At 47.3% G+C, this 20,985-nt stretch overlaps 1 protein-coding gene across 3 annotated transcripts; it reads left to right on the forward strand.

The window, feature by feature from the left end:
- The first annotated feature begins 128 nt into the window (after positions 1-128).
- Positions 129-19,680, forward strand: LOC110293875 (speedy protein E4A-like). 3 transcript variants are annotated; one of them, XM_021161728.1, is made up of 8 exons: positions 129-712; positions 9,807-9,879; positions 12,411-12,629; positions 13,243-13,301; positions 13,887-13,972; positions 17,222-17,390; positions 17,551-17,653; positions 19,279-19,680. In XM_021161728.1, the coding sequence occupies exons 2-7, from the start codon at positions 9,819-9,821 to the stop codon at positions 17,608-17,610; spliced, it is 654 nt and encodes a 217-aa protein (XP_021017387.1). In that variant the 5' UTR covers positions 129-712; positions 9,807-9,818; the 3' UTR covers positions 17,611-17,653; positions 19,279-19,680. The 3 variants fall into 3 exon arrangements, with proteins under 3 accessions (XP_021017387.1, XP_021017388.1, XP_021017389.1); XM_021161729.1 differs by lacking the exon at positions 129-712 and adding an exon at positions 775-798; XM_021161730.1 differs by lacking the exon at positions 129-712 and adding an exon at positions 1,433-1,482.
- Positions 19,681-20,985: the final 1,305 nt, after the last annotated feature.

Below are 20,985 nucleotides of genomic sequence, written 5' to 3' on the forward strand. Positions count from 1 at the left end.
CCTTTCTCCCCAAGAATTGCACAGAAACTCTGTGTCCCAGACGCCTTCGCGTGCCACTGCATCTAGGGATCCTCGCGCAAGAACTTACCTCCTCCCAGCAGTTTGGGGGAGGTGCTCTGAGAGCAATGGCTGCCTCCAGCCATGCTCTTACCTTCTTGTTTGTCCTCACTCCCTTTGAGCCTGGAGAAACCGCCTGCTGCGTGAAGTCCCAAGTCTTGTCCCTGGCCAGGGACTCCTAAAATAAGAGGAAGATTGTGTTAGAAGGAAAGGAAACTGAGTGTCATTCTCGATTAACCAAACTTCCTTGAAGTACTAGATACAAGAAATAACCAGCTGTGCTTTACAAAGAAGGAGGCACAAACACTTAATGGTGGGTTTCTAGAACATACGCCTAATGCCCAGAAACTCTAAAAACAGAACCAGAAAGAGAACACAGAAAGAAGAAAACACCTACCTGTAATGTAATCTCTGAAAGGTGATATTTAGGGCCAGGCGACAATGACAGTTTTCAACGATGGTTACATTATGATGAACGGCTCATCGAATTCTTACTGAATTAATGCAACGATGTTCTTGGCCTAGCTCTTCATAAAGACGTTGGCGTCAAAATTATTAACAAAGCCTGTCAATCGAAAAAGTTCTCTGCGCTGATGCAGAGAGTAACGTTTTCATCCTAGAAGAAGCACCAAGCACCTTGGAGCGCCAACCCTAGGTAAACTGCTGAGCAACCAGCAGGAGACAGAAACATCACAAATCCCTCTCAGATGCTGCAGGGCACACTTGATCTCAGGAGAAAGGGTGAGCCCTCCTCCTCGGAAGGCCTGTACTGCCATGGGGCACCTTATCCCAGGTTCTCACCTCACCTGGTAACTGAGGTGCCCACCTGAGCTGGAATCTCATGAACCAAAAGCTCCCCTTCCCCGTGGCAAGCAGGGAATTACATCTCTGAATGAGGGGCCTGGGCTAAACTCCCCAGCTGATAGGGAGATAGGAACACTTTTCTCAAAGTTTACATTGCACAGATGGGACTCAGGCCTTTCAGAAAAGGAATTCCTTGTTTGCAGTGAGGACATTCAAGCTCATATAATTTTTGTATTGAGAGAAGATATCAGTTTGTACAAACATTCAGAACAAGGGTTTGCCAGTCAACAGACTGAGATCCTTCTGCTCTGTGCAGATAGGAGATGCTCAACCTGTGTGGGCCATCCTAGGTCTACTGGCTGGACCAGCAGGCCTAGAGGCTTTCAGCTCCAAGTCCTGACCTAGGGCTCTATTGCCTCGGGCTTTAGAAACTAGACACTTAATGTCCTCGCCTTTAACCCACCAGTGACCCTGGCACCTGGCAGTTGTTGTAATATATGGCCTCCAGCAGAAGCAGCAGGCAGCAAGTGTCCCTGCTAGTGATATTGATCCTAGATGGACATCAGGTATAGTGACCTCTCGACTACGACGGACAGGAGTGGTACAGCTCTTGAGTCCAAGGTAGATTCATAAGTTCCCCAGGTGACAGGGTTGTTCTCTTCCTTGAGGTTTGCAATGCATAGGAGGGGCTCTTGGGTCTTTCAGAAAAAAGTTCTTGCTTGAAACAAGGGCAGAAAGCATATGTAACTAAAAAGGAGAGAGAGAGAGAGAGAGAGAGAGAGAGAGAGAGAGAGAGAGAGAGAGAGGTCAAAGAGACAATACAAATCTCTACTGTGAATGTTCTCAAGCAAACACTCTTTAAAGTGAGAAGGGTAGAACAGAGAAGCTGTCTTTACAAGCAAAATTTAATCTTTTATTTATACCTCCTTGCCTGAGGATGGAACTTAGGCCCTTCTGTAAGCTAGGCAGGGGCTCTACCACTGAGCCACACCCCAGCCCCTCACTGGGGAATTTCAGGCAGGGGCTCTACCACTGAGCCACGCCCCCAGCCCCTCACTGGGGGATTCTAGGCAGGGGCTCTACTATTGAACTGCATTCCTCAAACCAATCTTTTCTCAAACCATATAATGCAAACACAATATCCAAGAAGATGATAGAAATACTGAGTTAGAAGTAGTAATGTTGAAGGACTAATGGTCATAATATACTTACTGTAAGTATGTATTCTTGAGGCTGAAGCAATGGCTCGGTGGTTAAGAGCACTGGCTGCTCACCCAGGAAAACCCAAATTGGTTTGCCAGCACCCACATAGAGGCTCACAACTGACTGTGACTCCAGTCCTAGGGGATCTGGCACCCCCTTCTGGCATCCATGAGCACTGTATGCTCATGTTGCACAGTCAAACATGCAGACAAAATTTCAATATATATAATATGTTTTAAAAGATTTATTTATTTTCTTTATATGAGTACTCTGTAGCTGTCTTCACACACACCAGTAGAGGGCATCGGATCAGATCCCATTGCAGATGGTTGTGAGCCACCGTGTGGTTGCTGGGACTTGAACTCAGGACCTCCAGGAGAGCATCAGTGCTCTAAACCCGAGCCATCTCTCCAGCCCCCACATAATATGTTTTAAATGGGAAAAGAAACAATGTACTCTTGCAAGAGTACATGGATTATAAATACTATTATATAAACATTTCACACCAATTTTAAAGGAAAATTATGAAATTAAATAAAATACGAATCACCTCAGGTGCTCTTAAAGATACGGTCAACATCAAACTCCTCTTAGGCTAACAGCACGGTTTCCATGAAGATAGATGTAAAATTAAGCACGTATATTCTGAAAGCATGGGTGATGTTGGGCAAGTTAGATAAACTTTCTGCATGTCAGTTCCCTTGCTTGATATTAAAGGGTCATAATTCACCATCCTCTTTTTAGGTGGGTCAGACATCTGACCCCACTCCAGGGCCTCCCTGAGACAATAGAACATTCCATAGCTCTCCTACCCCAGGAATTCAGTATGAGCAGACTTTCATGTTGCTTGCTGCATAAACATACGATGTTGTCCAGAAACTGGCAAAAGAACCTGAATGGAATAATGAGCCATGAACCAAGACAGCATCACAGACCAGAAGCTGGAACTCAGAATGAAGGGTTCCAGGGTGTACCCTCACCTTGGAGGGAGTGGAGGAAGGAGGCTGCTTAGAAGGGATGCTTCCTAGCCAGTGACACGGTGGTGCATCAGGAGAGCCAGGTTTCAGCTGCAGCCGCCAATTATTACAGTGTGTTTGGGGCCATATTCTGGTGTTTAGTTTCTTTAACTAAAGGAGGGGCTCAGGGAGTAATTAGTCCCCTTGTCTCACACAGCAACTCCTCCTTACAAGGACTGACATTGCCATGACTGTAAAATGTGATTTAAAACAATCAACTCTATGGCCATGAAGCAAGCCAAGAGGGTGCACTTTGAGCTCTGTGTGTGCACCTGATGTGCGTATATAACGTATATATCAACATTTCATTCATTTTAGATTGTTCTCATTTGTGTATGAGTGTGCAGGCACATGCCATGATGCCCGTGTGGTCAAGAGAACAACCTTTGAGTAGTAGTAATGGAGTAGTTTCCCTTGCTCCACTTGTGTCTGAGGTGTGTCTTGTATTGTTCCAGTGCTGGGGCGCTCTGGGCTAGCTGGCCTGCATGCTTCCTGAAGGCAGACTCTTGGCCCACAAGCTTCTGGCAGCCTCTCCTCCTCCAGTCTTGCTGTAGGATGGCCAGGATTCCAGATAAGCCACCACATCTGGTTTGGGTTTTTTGTTTTGTTATGGGTTTNGTTTGTTTGTTTTGTTTTTACTTCAGTTCTGGGGATGTGACTCTCTCAGGCAATCTGGCTTTCATTGTAAAAGCTTTTATCCACAGAGCCACCTCCCTGGCCCTTCAGCTCATCTTAAAATTCAGTAATTGCGTGGATAAATCACATTTCGCTTATGCACGAATATGCTGGCAGACACTCCCTGATCTCCTGATAGACACTCCAAGTGTTCTCAACTTTTGCCTATAGTGAACAAGGTTATGGACATCCATGTCCAAGTTCCCGGGTACGTTCCTCTGTAGCGATCTACTGGGTGCTATCCAGGAGCAAAATGGCTGGTAATCCTGTGTTCCACTTTTTAAGGAGCCACCAACTCATTTTCCACAGTGGCTGTACAATTCCACAGTCCCAACCGCAATACAGTGTGCTCACCACACACTTGCCAACACTTGTTATTCTCCAATTTATTTATTTCAGCCATCCACGTTGGGTGTGAACCGGTATCTCCTGGTGATTTTCATAGGCATCCTACTTGTGAAGAACATGTCCTCTGGGGGATGGAGAGATGGGTCAATGATTAGGAGCACTGGCTGCTCTTCCAGAGGTCCAGGGTTCAGTTTCCAGCAACCACATGGTATCTCATAAATAGATAACTGTAGTCCCATGGTATCTGATAACCTCTTCTGGTGTGCAGATAAGACACCCATATACATAAACAAACAAACAAACAAACAAACAAACAAACAAACAAACAAACAAACATATCCATTTCACAACTGCCTATCAATTTATTACAAACTTTTCCTCATTTTTATCTATGTGTATGTGTGCCATGAACATGTTTTTGCATGTGCATGGATGCATGTGTGTTTACTCATGCTCATTCACATGTGTGTGCTTGCTTATGCATATGGAGGCCCATGTCAGAAATCACCCTAAATCATTCTTCTATCTCAGTGGTTCTCAACCTACGAGTATGTAGTGGCTATTCCTGGTTGTCAGCTTGACTATATTTGGAATGAACTACAATCCAGAATTGGAAGGCCCACCAGTGACCCTTATCTGGAGGCTGGGAGATAGAAGTTTCTGATCTGGATCTTGGTGTGGAGATCTTGAGCCATAGTGGCTATGGATTCCAGAAGATTAAATCTCTGACTTCAAGGTCATCTGGGATTAAATGTGTGGTGGAACACACCTTTAATCTGGGATACACCTTTCATCTGGGATTAAAGATGTGGTGGAACACACCTTTAATCCGGGCTACACCTCCTGCTGGTGACAATATAAGGAAGGACATTGGAAGAAGGCAGTCTTGCTCTTGCTCTTCGCCTGCTTGCTGTGTGAAACTGAGTAACTGCTAGATCCTTGGACTTCCATTCACAGCTGCGACTGAACCATTGTTGGGAATTGGACTGCAGATAGTAAGTCATCAATAAATTCCTTTACTATATAGAGACTATCCATAAGTCCTGTGACTCTAGAGAAACCTGACTAATACAGAAGTTGGTACCAGAAGTGGGGTGCTCAATTAGATGAATTAAATTCACTGGGTTTAGTCGGATTCCGAGGTAACAAGGGCCAGGTGGCAGCATTGAATCCCTGGAGACAAGGTGATCCTAGTTATTATAATGGACAGCATAGACAAAACAGTGTTTATAATAACATACCCAGTAATGGTCAGCACAGGAGAGGTGAGATTTATAATGGCATGACTCACTTGGACCTTTGGTACTGGCTAAACAATCGTGGTGTTTCCAGGAATGAAATACATAGGAAGCCTACTGCATATTTGTTTGATCTGTATAAGCAGAAAAATTCTCAAACAAATGAAAGAAAGGCTACATTAGATCGTGATAAACCGCAATCTCGGCCAGTGAATCAATTTCCAGATTTGAGCCAGTTTGCAGATCCGGAACCCCTTGAATGAAGGGGTGGCCAGGTTCCACTGAGGAAGGATCTTGATAAGACACCCAAAGGCTTTGCTGTTACCCTTTCTCCAGTTCTTCCCCAGAGGGACCTACAGCCTTTTACAAGGGTAACTGTGCAATGGGGAAAAGGAAATAATCAGACTTTTCGGGGTCTGCTGGATACTGGTTCTGAGTTGACACTGATCCCAGGAGATCCCAAGAAACATTGCGGCCCTCCAGTTAAAGTAGAGGCTTATGGAGGGCAGGTGATTAATGGAGTTTTGACTGATGTCCAACTCACAGTAGGTCCAGTAGGTCCCCGGACACATCCTGTGGTCATTTCCACAGTTTCAGAATGTATAATTGGGATAGATATACTCAGAAATTGGCAAAATTCTCATATTGGTTCCCTGAACTGTAGAGTGAGGGCTATTATGGTTGGAAAGGCTAAACAGAAGCCTTTAGAGTTGCCTCTGCCAAAGAAAATAGTGAATTAAAAACCGTATCATATTCCTGGAGGCATTGCAGAAATAACTGCCACTATCAAGGACTTGAAAGATGCAGGGGTGGTGGTTCCCACCACATCTCCCTTTAACTCTCCTATCTGGCCAGTGCAGAAGACAGATGGATCATGGAGAATGACAGTTGATTATCGAAAACTAAATCAGGTAGTAACTCCAATTGCAGCTGCTGTACCAGATGTAGTTTCGTTGCTTGAGCAAATTAACACATCTCCTGGCACNTGGTATGCNGCTATTGATCTGGCAAATGCCTTCTTCTCAGTACCTGTCCAAAAGGACCACCAGAAGCAATTTGCTTTCAGTTGGCAAGGCCAACAGTATACCTTCACAGTTTTGCCTCAAGGATATATTAACTCTCCTGCTCCGTGTCATAATTTAGTTAGAAGGGATCTTGATCGTTTGGCTCTTCCACAAGATATCACATTGGTGCACTATATTGATGACACTATGCTGATTGGACCAAGTGAGCAGGAAGTAGCAACCACTTTGGACTCATTGGTAACACATATGCGTATCAGAGGATGGGAAATAAATCCAACCAAAATTCAAGGACCATCTACCTCAGTGAAATTCTTAGGAGTCCAGTGGTGTGGGGCATGCAGAGATATTCCTTCTAAGGTGAAAGATAAGTTATTGCACCTGGCCCCTCCTACAACCAAGAAAGAAGCACAACATTTAGTGGGTCTATTTGGATTCTGGAGACAGCACATCCCTCACTTGGGTGTGTTACTCAGGCCTATTTACCAAGTGACTCGGAAAGCTGCTAGCTTTGTGCCTGGAACAGGAGAAGGCCCTTCAACAGGTCCAGGCTGCTGTGCAGGCTGCTCTACCACTTGGACCATATGACCCAGCAGACCCGATGGTACTTGAGGTGTCTGTGGCTGATAGAGATGCTGTTTGGAGCCTCTGGCAGGTCCCTGTAGGTGGATTACAGAAAAGACCTTTGGGATTTTGGAGCAAAGCTCTACTACCATCATCTGCAGACAACTATTCTCCCTTTGAAAAACAGCTCTTGGCCTGCTATTGGGCCTTAGTGGAAACTGAAGGCTGGGGCAGAGTTCTCCAGAAGGCAGTATATGCTTTGAATCAGCGTTCGATATATGGTACAGTTTCGCCCATAGCCAGGATTCATGGGTCCAGGAATCAAGGGGTGGAAAAGGGAATCGTTCCACTTACTATCACTCCTGGTGGCCCTCTAGGAAAAATTTTGCTTCCTGTCCCCATAACTCTAGGCTCTGCTGGCCTAGAAGTTTTGGCTCCAGAGGGGGGAGTGCTCCTACCAGGAGCTACAACAAACATTCCATTGAGCTGGAAGCTCAGACTTCCCCCTGGTCATTTTGGGCTTTTAATGCCCTAAACCAACAGGCTAAAAAAGGAATAACCCTGTTAGGAGGGGTGATAGATCCAGATTACCATGGGGAAATTGGATTACCTCTTCACAATGGAGGTAAGCAAGATTATGTCTGGAGTGTAGGAGATCCCTTAGGGCGTCTCCTAGTACTACCATGTCCTGTGATTAAAGTCAATGGGAAACTACAACAGCCTAATCCAAGCAGGATGACAAAGTACTCAGACCCATCAGGAATGAAGGTATGGGTCAATCCTCCAGGAAAAGAGCCAAGACCTGCTGAGGTGCTGGCTGAAGGTGAAGGGAATACAGAATGGGTAGTAGAGGAAGGTAGTTATAAATACCAATTAAGGCCACGTAACCAGTTGCAGAAATGAGGATTATAAAGTAATATGAATGCCCCTGTCTTACTTTGCTAACAAATATATTTGTCTTTCTTCCAATTTCTTTAACATCAATTTGTATTTAAGTTGAGACACTAAAAGGATGTTCCCAAGGGATATTGCCCCATTGTAAATTTACAAATGCGTTTGCGATTGTATGAGGGATAATTATATCATGTTAGGTGTATTCACAACCTTGTTATTGTTTCATGTGAACATGAGATATTATTTGTGTCAAGTTGACAAGGGGTGGATTGTAGTGGCTATTCCTGGTTGTCAACTTGACTATATTTGGAATGAACTACAATCCAGAATTGGGAGGTTCACCAGTGACCCTTATCTGGAGGCTGGGAGATAGAAGTTTCTGATCTGGATCTTGGTATGGAGATCTTGAGGCATAGTGGCTATGGATTCAAGAAGATTAAATCTCTGACTTCAAGGTCATCTGGGATTAAATGTGTGGTGGAACACACCTTTAATCCGGGCTACACCTCCTGCTGGTGACAATATAAGGAAGGACATTGAAAAGAAGGGAGTCTTGCTCTTGCTCCTTTGCCTGCTTGCTGTGTGAGACTGCTAGATCCTTGGACTTCCATTCACAGCTACTACTGAACCATTGTTGGGAACTGGGCTGCAGACTGTAAGTCATCAATAAATTCCTTTACTATATAGAGACTATCCATAAGTTCTGTGACTCTAGAGAACCCTGACTAATACAGAGTACAAACCCCTTTGAGGGCTGAGTGTCCATTTCACAGAGGTAGCCTAAGGCCATCTGCATATTTACATTACAATTCATAACAGTAACAAAATTATAGTTATGAAGTAGCAACGAAAATAATTTTATGGCTGAGGGTCCCCACAGTGTGAAGAACTGTATGGCCGCAGCATAGGGAAGGTTGAGAACTGCTGCTCCATCTTACTCAGTGACACTCAGTCTCTCCATCACGGTTTCTCAAATCAAGACCATGTCAGCGTGCGCAGTCTCACTCCACTTTGCTCTGGAGATCCCTTGTCTCTGCTGTCAGGGGCTGCAATTAGAGATGGGCCACCACACCCACCCAGATCCAAGCCACACCTGCTCATTGGTGATCTTAACTCTGGTCTTCACGCTTGCTTGTGCAGCACTTTAACTTCATGGTGGTCTCTCCAGCCTCTCATTTTACATCCATTCTCTCTCTCTCTCTCTCTCTCTCTCTCTCTCTCTCTCTCTCTCTCTCTCTCTCTCTCTCTCTGTGTGTGTGTGTGTGTAGACCAGAGGTCAATGTTATATGTCTTTCTCAATTACTCTCCATCTATTTTTGTTTTGTTTTGTTTTTCCAGACAGCAGGGTTTCTTTGTGTAGCCCTGGCTGTTCTGGAACTCACTCTGTAGACCAGGTTGTCCTTGAACTCTGAGATTCACCTGCCTTTGCCTCCTGAGTGCTGAGATTAAAGGCCTGCGCCACCACTTCCCTGCTCCATCTAAATTTTAAATAAAGGGCCTCTCATTGAACCTGGAGCTTGCTGATTCTGCTAGACTTGCCAGCCGGTGAGCCCCAGGAATCTTCCTGCCTCTGCCTCCCCAGCACAGGACTGTGGGTTAATGTAGTATACCTACTTGCCTTTTTCATTTTATAATGTGGGTGTTGAAGTCTGAACTCAGGTTCAGTGCAGCAAACACTTTAGCAACTAAGCAATCCATCTAGCGCCCCATACGTTTGTTTGTTTTTGAAACAGGCCTGAGCACTTAGCACAGGCTACCCTGGAGTCTGGAGTAATTCTCCTGTTTCAGTCTCTCCAATGTTGGGATTACAGGTGGATTCTCAGGTGGCTTGCTTAGGTTGGGCATGTGGGGACTTCTCTCCTACATTAGCAGGCCTGCGTGGAAAGGTCTTCATATCAGTCCCTGCCCTAGCTCTACCAGCCCCCCCTCACTGCTCTACTCTAGAGTAACAACTAGGACAGGAACTAATGGTTAACCCTTTGCAGGTAAGCTCGTGGATGGTCATGCCCTGGAGCTCGCCTCTGTGCACCATGCCGTCTAAATCTGCTTTCTTCAGTCGTAAGTACTGGGTCTTTCCACTTGTGAGAGTACAACCTCTCCACTCCCCTCCCCAGCCCCCTCAATCTCTCTGCTGTGGGAATTCATCCTGCTCATAACGGGAGCTTCTCTCTGTGGCTTCTGGGACGTGCCTGCTCCTGTATTTTTCCAGTTGAGGAAAAATTACAGCCAGGGGCTCTGAAGACAGTGCCATGATTCCAGGCTCCATGGGAGACCGGGCCTCAAAAAATGCAAGGTAGAGGGAAGACTGATGAAATTGCTCAATGGGTAAAAGCACCTGTTGCCAAACCTGACCATTTCAGATTGATCCTTGTGGCCCACGTGATCCAATGGGAGAGACGAGTCCTGCAGGCTGTCCTATGACTTCCATACCTGCTAACCCTACCCCCCCCAATAAAATTAAAATGTTTAATAAGATGGAGAGTGCCTGAGGAAGACCAGAAGTTTATCTCTGAATGCACATACATGCATATCCACACACACATGAATGCACACACATGCAAAGCAAAATATAATTTATTTGTGTATGTGTGTGTGTGCGCGCGCGCGCATGTGTGTTGCCTGCATGCCTGACTGCACACCACATGTGTGCAGTACCATTGCAGACCAGAAGAAGGCATCAGATCCTTGTGGTACTACAGTTACAGATGCTTGAGAACCACTGCATGGATGCTGGTAACCCCAGGCCCTCGGGAGGAGCAGTCAGTGCTCTCTCCTCCACTGAGCCATCTTTCCATCCCCATTAGTTTAAGTGGCAATGAGAAGAAACACAACCATGTCTCCATGACAACCTGTGTATGGAAGTGAGGAGGGAAGCCAGGCCCTGGCCATTTCCTTACTGGACATGGAATGTTCTCACTGAAGGGCTTTGTGTCCAGTGCATACTGTTCCTCCCTAATCTGGCCCATAGCATCTAGTTGCTGAGACCCAACTCAGTGACTTCCACTTAACAGCACTACTGGCTTCTCTAGACTGAGCCTTGTCTCTTCTTGTTTAGTGAATTGTAACGTCTGGATCTGGACTGTGAACTAGGACTTTCCAGGCTTGTGTGTGTGTGTGTGTCTGTGTGTGTCTGTGTGTCTCTGTGTCTGTATGTATGTATCTCTTTCTCTCAGGGTCTGATTTCCTAAAAACGTTATTTCCTAAATTTAAGAAAAAAATTTAAATATTAGCATGTGTGTGTGGTATGCATCCATGTCTATGCATGTGTGTGTGTGTGTAAGAATGCACACACACACACATGTATGAGTCAATGCATATGGAGACCAGAGGTTGACATCAGATGCCTGCCTTACTTACCCACCACATTTTCAGAGTCCCCTGAAATCAGAGCTCACCTGCTGGCCTAGCTAGCCAGATTGCCTGTAGGATTTCCCTGTCTCCATTTCTGAGCACTGGTATCACAGCAGGCAGCCATACCCACTGGCTTTCTGTGCAGGTGCTGGGGGTTTCAACTCCAGTCCTCATGCCCATGTGACAAGTGCTATCTGTGATGAGCCACACTGCAGTTTCTTGCATCTACCCCATTTGGTGAATGTGATGATCTGGGACAGAAAACCCAGACCCTGAAATTCCATCATGGGCAGACGGCCAGTTGTGCATTCCCTGCCCACCGTGCTCCAAGGGTGTCTCTAGGTAACAGCGGCACAAAAGGATGTGCTTCCCAGAGTAGTCAAAGGCAGCTGCTTACCACAGAGCAAGGGGTATAGACCCGACACGGAAAAAATGAGGGTGGGATACCCCAGCTGAGCCTCCCTCTGAAAAGCTGATGATACCACAGGCTTCTGCCGCACCATGAATGATGCGCCACTCTCCATGGGACAAGGCAGCCCAGTGGAACATGGTGTATTCACAGAGCTCCACTCTTGAGATCTCCTCAGACTTGGGCAAGGGACGCCAGGCGTGGATTCAGCCAGAGTCCAGGAGGAGGGCGGGAGAGATCAGAGTCCGGGATTTGTGGAAGAGGGAATACAGGTTGGGAGAATCGTGACTGCTGGCCAACTGTCATTGTGTTCTGAGGAACAGAGCCCTCAGCCTGGCATCACCAGGCCCTCACCTGGGGTGGTGGTGGATGGGGAGAGCTCAGGACTGGCAGGTGAGGGGACAGATGGAGAAGAGATGGGAGAGGGAGACAGTAGGGAGGAGGACAAAGAAGGAAGGAAGGGAAGAGGGTCTAGGATGAAGGCAGGGAGGACAGGGTGGTAGACTCAGGTGTCACATGGACTAAGACTCTGTAGAATGAGAAAAGAGGTTAGGCACTAAGAGACAAAGACAGGACAGAGAAGAGGAGACCCAAAAGGAGACTTCCTTTTTATGGGACAGTATCTCTCTAATGAGGAAGAATCTTGAGGGACATGGAGTGGGGACAGTGATAAAGTGAGGGAGTAGGTGGCTATCCACCCAGGGGGGAACTGCACAGTGGTTTGGGGGAAAGGCAGCAGCTGAAGAGGTTTGGAGTGTTTGGAGTACAGTGGGCAGGGTGGAGATCTTCAAAGCCTGAGCTTCACACTGGGCGGGCTTTCTTCACATAGAACCAAGGGTGGAAGCCACCCTCCAGCCTCCATCCAGCATCCAAAAGAGGAAGAGGGACGAGTCATCAGATTCTGAGGATGACCTGGCAGAGCTATTTGAACCTGATCCCCAGCCGGCGTGGTCAGTGGAGACGCCGTGCGTGCTTAGGATGATGCTGCAGAGGCGACGTGTGTCTACAGTGCGTCCTGAACACCACAAGGTCTTCACCAAATTGCTCGGTAAGAGACACCTTCACAGCTTGCCCCTTAAGCAAACGAGGGTCCTTGTAGTCAACACTCTTCCCTGTGGGAAAGCTGCCCTCACAGCCCCACGCTCTGTCAGTCCGAATAACTCGATGCTCAATCGATTCTCAGGGTCACACAGGTGAACTGGGCTTAGGCTAGCATTGGCACAGATCCACACGAGGACGAGAAGGTTGGTGCTCGCTGCCCCTGCTGTAACTTAGCTCTGACATTACTGAGCTGGGATGTTTCACCCACACAAGCACAACACACCCAGGATCATAATCTCATAGGACATCAGTTGGGAAGATCAGCTGTTGAGACATCTTGGTCCTTGGCTCTGGATGTAGCTCAGTGGCGGAGTCTTTTCCAGCATATGCCAGACCTTGGAATGATCCCAGAACTACATATATATGAAAGGCCTCTAAGCATATATACATACCACTGTATTCCAAGCCTCCTACCAAGAGGCTCCTTGCCATACCTATCTGCTCTATCCTTTGCTCCTATGTCTAGTCTGACCTGAACCCTCCCCCAGGGAGGTGGTTCTCCTGGCTCCAGCTCCCAGCCTGTTCCTGTTCACACTATAACAAGTGTGCTTCCTTCACAGAGGATCCCGTGGTGAAAAAATTCCTGACCTGGGACAAGATGCTGAGGGTGTCAGACAAGGTGAGGAGTCCTGCTCTGAGCTTGGCCTCCTGCTCCTGTCCTGAGCTGGCCGCCTACTCCTGTTCTGCATGGGGAGGGACCCCGCTGACCCACACTCCTCTGCCCCTCAGTGGTTTCATCTGAAGCCACACGGTCCTGGCCCTTGATCTCCTGCCAGTGTCTCTCTGCCAGGACTTGCAGCATCTTACAGAGTGGACAGGGGGCTCCTGCCTCACTGGAATCCTTGAGATCTGAGCCCAAGACCACCATCTTACCTTGGGAACTGCTTCTTCTCTCCCCACAGCTCTCTGGGTCCTTTGCTCCAGCTGGACAAGCTTCTTCTTGTTCCTGCTGGCCTAAACCCTCCCTCAGAACTGACCTAGAGCCAGCCATGCTCATACAGGCTGCAGCAAGCCATGCAGCCATGCAGCAGCAGCAGCAGGGGCACCTGCTCGTGCCCTTCCACCCTCCCCTGCCCACACTGCAGGCACCCAAACTCTAGGCTCCTCTCTGAACCTCAGGCCTGCCTCAGCCACCCTTCCTCTGTCCCCACATTCCTCATCTCCAGGGTGTAACCACTCTTCTCTTGTCTCCTCTCTCCATCAGTACCTCCTGTCTATGGTCATAGCTTATTTCAGCCGCGCTGGGCTCTTCTCCTGGCAGTACAGGCCAATCCACTTCTTCCTGGCTCTGTGAGTATTTTGCCTCCTCCCGCTGGTCAGTGTTTCCTGTCTTAGGTATAGGGTCTGGGGAAGTGAGGCTCTGACCCTTTATCTCTCATCCACACGGTTTTGTGGCTTTATGAGGAAAACCATGCGAATGTGCATTTTAAACCCGAGCAAGGTCCTGGAGAGATGGCTCGCATGGTGAAGCACTTGCTGCACATTCTCAAGGACCTGAGTTCAGATCCTCGGGACCCAAATGAAAAGGGATGGGTAGTCCCATGGGCTTGTCATCTGAAGGCTGGTGAAGAGACAGCAGGATCCCTGGGACTCACTCAGCAGCCAGCCTGACTCATTGGCAAGGCATGTGGCCTAGGGCAGATCCTATTTCAAAAAACAAGGTAGAGGGCTCTAGAGGATCAATACCTGATTTCACTTCTGGCCTCCGCACATACATGCTTGCACAAGCTACACTCACATATGCACACACACACACACACACCCCTCACTGAACAAGAGGCTGGACAGAGGTGGCTCAGCAGTTAAGAGGGCTTTTCCAGAGGGCTTGGATTTGATTCCAAGCATTCCCGGGGTGGCTCACAATTGTATGTAAACCTGGTTCCAAGGGCTCTGAGACCCTCTTCTGGCCTCCTTGGACACCAGGCGTGCACATGGTGCACTGACATACTTGCAGGGATGTGGTGGTTGGAATATGCTTGGCCCAGGGAGTAGCATTATTAGGAGATGTGGCCTTATTGGAGTAGGTGTGGCCTTGTTGGAGGACGTGTGTCACCGTGGGGGTGGGCTTTGAGACCCTCCTCCTAGTTGCCTGGAAGCCAGTCCTCTCTTGATTGCCTTCAGAACAAAATGTAGAACTCTCAGCTCCTCCAGGTCCATGTCTGCTTGGATACTATGATCATAGTGGTGAACCTGTAAGTCAGCCCCAGTTAAATATAGTCCTTTATAAAAGGTGGTCTGGCCACAGTGTCTGTTCACAGCAATAGAAACACAAAGACAAGGGAAAACACTCATGCACAAAAAAAGTAATAAAGTAAAATAAAATAAAATGATGAGAGGAGACGTTGTGAAAGGTCTGGGATTTGGGGTTCAAGAGAGACATTGAGGCAGATTTTCTCTTTTGAGTAAAAAATTTGTTAGAAGATCTATTGAATCCATGAGGAGGCTGATAGCTGTGGTGCCAGAATGGGGGTGGGGGTTCTGAGGATTTCAGGATCTGGAAGTGGCAATGGCTTCTCAGTGGTTGTTTTTTGTTGTTGTTGTTTTTGTTTTTGTTTTTGTTTTTGTTTTTGTTGTTGTTGTTGTTGTTGTACTTCTTCTCTTCCTCCTCCTCCTCCTTCTTCCTCTTCTCTTCCTTCTCCTTTTTCTTATTCTTCCCCTTCCTCCTCTTCCTCTCCTTTTTGTTCTTTTTCCTCTTCCCCTTCTTCTTCTTCTTCTTGTTCCTTGTCTTCTTCCCCATCTTCCTCTTCTTGTTCCCTGTTTTCTTCCTCCTTTTTCTCCTCCTTATTCTTGTCATTGTTTATGTTCGTCCTCCTTTTCTCCTGTTTTCCTCCCTCCAGGCCCCCCCAATCCTCCCTCCAGGCCCCCCATCCTCCCTCCAGGCCCCCCCATTCTCCCTCCAGCCCCCCCCCAATCCTCCATCTAGGCTGTTTCTGATTCCACAGTGAGAAGCGTGGAGGCGGAGCAGATGGAGGAAGAGAGGCATATTCGCCAGTGGTGGTGGTTGTGGGGTCTCTAAACTTGGAGAACTAAGAAACCTGGGTCCTTGAAAGCTAGAGCTTCAAGACAGGTTCTCAGAGGGCTGCTTGCTGGTGTTTTGTGTGAGTGGGAAGAGAGTGCATGGCTCTACGTGGCTGCATTCTGACACATAGGGCTGTCCCGATAGGAGAAGATGGAATTAACAACCCCATCCCCAAGTGCTGAGGTGCAGTGCTGGACACACACATGTCAGCCCATCTTCTCCCCTGGGTCCCATGACAAGTGTCCATCTCAGACCTCCTGACCCAGCACCAATCCCAGATAGAATGTTCCCTCCTGGTTTGCTTTGCTAGCCTGTCCCCAGTCCAGTGAGTCTGCTTTGTATGAAAACACAGGCAACTCACCCAGAGGCTTCCAAAGGACTGAATTAGGAATCCCTCTCCATCCCACACTGGAGGGCCCTGTGTGAACTCTACCCTCAGTCCTGGTGTTCTCCAGCCTGGTTCACCTAATGCCCTGACACTCTCCCTTCCTTCCTGGCTCCTTCCCAATGCCCTGTCCTCGATTTTATCTTGTGTTTTCTGTGCACGTGTCTCACACTTGTGTGCCTAAAGACCGTCATCTCCCTAAAAGTCAGCCCAAACAACCAGCAGGAGATGGTGCCTCCTGCAGCCTGTCAGTCACTCAGGAGGCTGCTGTTGAGAGATCTCGAGCTTAGGTATATGGGGAAGCTTGGGTAACATAGTGGGACATTTCAAATCAGACAAGCAAAAATGGGCAAATGCCCTCAGTTGCCTTCTTTGCTCTGGCTTTGCTCCAGCAGTAGTGCAATGGATCTCCCAGTATGGTATGATACATAGGACTGTAGTCTCTGCTCTGACCTCCCTTTCCTGAGTTCTATCACAGTGCACACAGTGAAGGCGAGGTCTTGGCATATATCCAATCATTCTGGGGACACCTTCATTCTGTTTATTTTGGGAATGTTTAGGCTGTGATCCTCAGTCAATGAAGGCATTTTGCCTTATCTATCACTTTCTTTCATTCATTCACTCACTCACTCATTCATTCGTTCACTCATTCATTCATTTGTTCATTCAGTCATCTGTTCACCAATTCATCCCACAAACCCCACAAAGTGCATTGTGCTTAACAGAACTCAGAAATGTTGGTTGAATTGATGTCCCATACTAACCAAGACCCCTATCAGCCACTGAAAGGAGAGGGTGACCAGGAAAGGAAACCAGGGTCGACCTGTTTTTAGGTGCTGAGCCTGACCTGACACCCACGTGTGCACACAACATGAGCCCAGGGAAGAGGGAAAGGATGGAGAAGGGAACCCGTGGATCATCTCGTGTTGAATGGGACAAGGACAGCGTTGCGATTTGAAGGCACTTTGTCTTCATCAGCTCCATGTGACAGGTGCCTTCAGATGGCCTCTATCCTCAATGGGGTGATCCATCATGCTGGAAAGGATTGATGGCATCCCATGATGAAATGCCCCCCCCCCCCAGCATCTTCTGTCTCCTCCTACATTGAGCCTTTTGTAACTGATTCCTTCCACAGCTACCTGGCCAATGACATGGAGGAGGACAACCAGGCCCCCAAGCAAGACATTTTTTACTTCCTCTATGGGAAGAGCTATGCCCAGCGCCCCATGTTCCACAAACTGCGCTTCCAGTTCATTCGGTCCATGGGCTGGAGGATCTGGGTGTCCCAGGAGGAGTGTGAAGAGGTGTGGGGAGTGAAGGGAAATGTGGGTGCAGGGAGAGAGGAATGGGGTTGAATGCGGGATGTGGGACTGGGGAATGGAAGAACTGGAAGGTGGGTCCAGGGGATGTAGGGTCTTCCAGGAGGGCCAGCATCTATTCTTCAAATTGTTCTGTTTGCTCCAGATCCAGGCTTATGACCCAGAGCTCTGGGTATGGACACGAGATCGTACTAAACTGACCTAGAACCCTAGGGTCATGGATACTCGAGGCCATCAGCCTGCCATAGGTATGTTCTTGCCTTGTTTAAAGCACGAGGACCTGATGCTCAGAACCCATGTCAAAAAACAGCCTGGCACTGTGGTGTGTACCTGTGGTCCCAGCCCTGGAGAGAAGGAGGTGGGCAGATCCCTGGGCCTGGCTGGATAACCAACCAAGATGAATTGGTGAGGACCAGGACAGTGAGAAGCAGTCTCAAAAAATCAGGCTGGGGCTGGAGAGATGAGAACTGTTCTTCCAGAGAACACAGGTTTGACTCCCAACACACACATGATGGCTCACAACCACCATGTAACTCCAGTTCTAGGGGACCTGACACCCCTTTATGGTCTCCAAGGGCATTGCAGGCACATGGTGCCTAGACATACACACACTCACACACAGACTCACACACTCACACCAGACACACACACACTCATATACACACTCACACAATACATATTCACACACTTACACACACACATTCACACACTCACATACACACACACTCACACAAGACACACACACTCATACACACACACTCATATATACACACTCACACACTTACATACACACACTAACACACATACCCACACACTCATACACACAGACTCCCACAGACTCATGCACCCTCACACACACATACACAAACTAAATTAAGGGGCAACGGGACAGCTCAGCAGGCAAAGGCACATGCTGAAATGTAAGTTTCAGCCCTGGGACCCTATGTTGGAGGGAAAGAACCAATTCCCACAGATTAGCCTCTGACCTCCACATCTGCCCCCTCCTAAGTAAATGGCAATAAAAATCTAAAACAAGCGACTGAAATTGGCCAAGTGTGGGTTGGTTCAAAGCCACAATCTGAGGTTCAACTCCACACCACAAGCAGAGGTTCCTTTGGTCCTTGCTGCCAAGCGGGTGCTGGGCCCACATGAGGCAGCCTAGGTGATTCTGGGGCTCTAGGTTAACTAGTCTGGAAACCGTACTTGTAACCAGGTTTAGAGGTAAAGAACCAAAGATCTGCTAGGCATGGTTTTGAAAGCCGCGAGTCCAGTACTCAAGAGGTAGAGGCCCACTAAATGTTCATGGTCCATCTGCATGGAATACTGCATCTTAGACCAGCCAGGGCTACATATAAGTCCCTGACTTAAAACAACAGGGGTCAGAGAGAACTCTGCTGGTAAGAGCTCTAGCTGTGCTTGCCAAAGACCCAATGGCTCGCTCACAATGGCTCCAGCTCCAGGAAGCTGATGCCTTCTTCTGACCCCCCCCCCACCGACATCTGTCTGTGTGTCTGTTTCTCTGTCTCTCTCATGTGTGTGTGCATGAACATGCGTGCGCGCGCGCGCACACACACACACACACACACACACACACACACACATTTTTAAAAATCTCACAGTGACAACAACCAAGAATGAAGAAGGGTCACAAGCCAAGGGTAGCTCTGTGGTATATATCACTTGTCTGCCACACAGGAGCCTGAGGATCTGAGCCCAGCACCACAGAACAAATAGACAAAAGAAAGAAGGATTAGAGATAAGGTCACACTTGCCAAGTGTTCCAGCCTCTAGTTAGGACTAACTACGGACATAATCATTCCTGCTTAGAGAATCACATGTACAAAGTCTGACATGGCTGCCCTCTACCTTCCAGATCCCTGTGCCCGAAGGAGATGCTCTATGCCAACATTAGGACTGCTGAGGGAAAGGAGAGAGGACTGACTATCTTCCATGGGAAACCTAGAAGAACCCAGACTCTTCCAGAAGGAGTGGGATGGAATCACCTCACTGCGCTCCTGGGAGCTGGGACCCCTGTAGGAGTCCCTGGAGGGGCCATGAGAAACCAGGATTCCTCCAGGCTCCATGCTTTCCAGAGGCACCATCTAAATGTTATCCCGAATGTCCTCGGTCCCCACCTCCCAACCGTAGCAGCTGAAGGCCCGTGGTTTCCTGTAATTGGTCTCCACTGCTCAGGCCATTTGAAGGAGGCACCTCAGGGCTCAGATGTGGAGGGAACTACCTTCAAAGTATAGCATTTGAGCTATATGTTTGTAATAGAAAGATTTAATATATTTCATAAAGTTTATTGTAGACTTCGAAAGTTTCCCATAGAATTATTTATTATGAACAGTTTTGAAATATTGTGGATTTGAAAACAGGCAGTTCTCCTGATTTTGTGATGGATAACATTCATATATGTAAATATTTTCACTGGAGGAGAAGATTTGGGGTTTTTAATCCTTTTGTTTGGGGATTTTGTTTGTTTGTTTTTGTTTTGGGGCAGAGCCTCACTATGAAGCCCAGATTGGCCCCGAACTTACAGAGATTCACCTTCCTCTGACTCCTCAGTGCTGGGATTAAGGGTGGTGTGTGCCCCTATGCCTTGTGAGTTTTTAAAAAAAATCTATTATAATTGAACATAGATTCTACTTAAAGATATATGCTTCATGTAAGTGAGAATTGTTTAAAGTTTATTCTTTATTATTGAGATGTGAAGAAGCAACACTTGTATCCGTTGATTTAAAGGTGAGATGTATTTTGAAAGAGCACATGTTTTAATAAATACTTTGTCAACACCTATTCTCTCATCTTTGCCTCTTATTTATTTGCTTATTTTCTTTTGTTTATTTTTTTTTCTGTTTTATGCGTATGGCTGTTTTGCCTGCATGGATGCTTGTGCAGCAGATGCATGCAGTGCCCACATAGGCCAGAAGAAGGCACTGGATCCTCTGGGACCAGAGTTACAGACAGTTGTGAGCCACGAAGTAAATGCTGGGAATTGAACCCAGGTCCTCTGGAAGAGCAGCCAGTGCTATGACCTGTGCCAAGCCATCTCTCCAGCCCCTTGTTTATTTATTTTAACCATATCTTCTTCACTGCCTCCTCATATTGTATGTTTTTAATTTTTACACATATGCATGTGCACATGTGCCATGTGTGAAGGTCAGAGGACAATTGGGGTCTCAGGAGTTGGTTTCCTCCCCCTGTATGAGGCCTGCGGACGAACTCAGGACATCAGGCTTGGTGGACAGTGCTCTGGCCCATTGAGTCTTTCCATGTTATATTTTTTTTAAAAAAGAACCCAGGCAGCATTTCCTGCAGGTGAATATGGTAAAGGTGGCCTGCACCCTGCTCTTGAGCCTCTGATCCTGGCAATCTTAACTGTTTGTTGCTCAGTGTTGTTTAACAGAATTCTGCTCATCTGACCAAATTTTTAACTCCTAAGAATCCTGATGTCATTTACATATGTGTTTCTCTCTGTTTTTGTTTTGTTTTGTTTGAGATGGGGCCTCATCTATATCCTCAGCTGGCCTCAAATGAGACATGTAACTGAGAAGGACCTTGAACTTCCAATGCCTCT

Source organism: Mus caroli, chromosome 5 (assembly GCF_900094665.2).
Source record: "Mus caroli chromosome 5, CAROLI_EIJ_v1.1, whole genome shotgun sequence".
In the NCBI taxonomy this organism is placed as follows: Eukaryota; Metazoa; Chordata; class Mammalia; order Rodentia; family Muridae; genus Mus; species Mus caroli.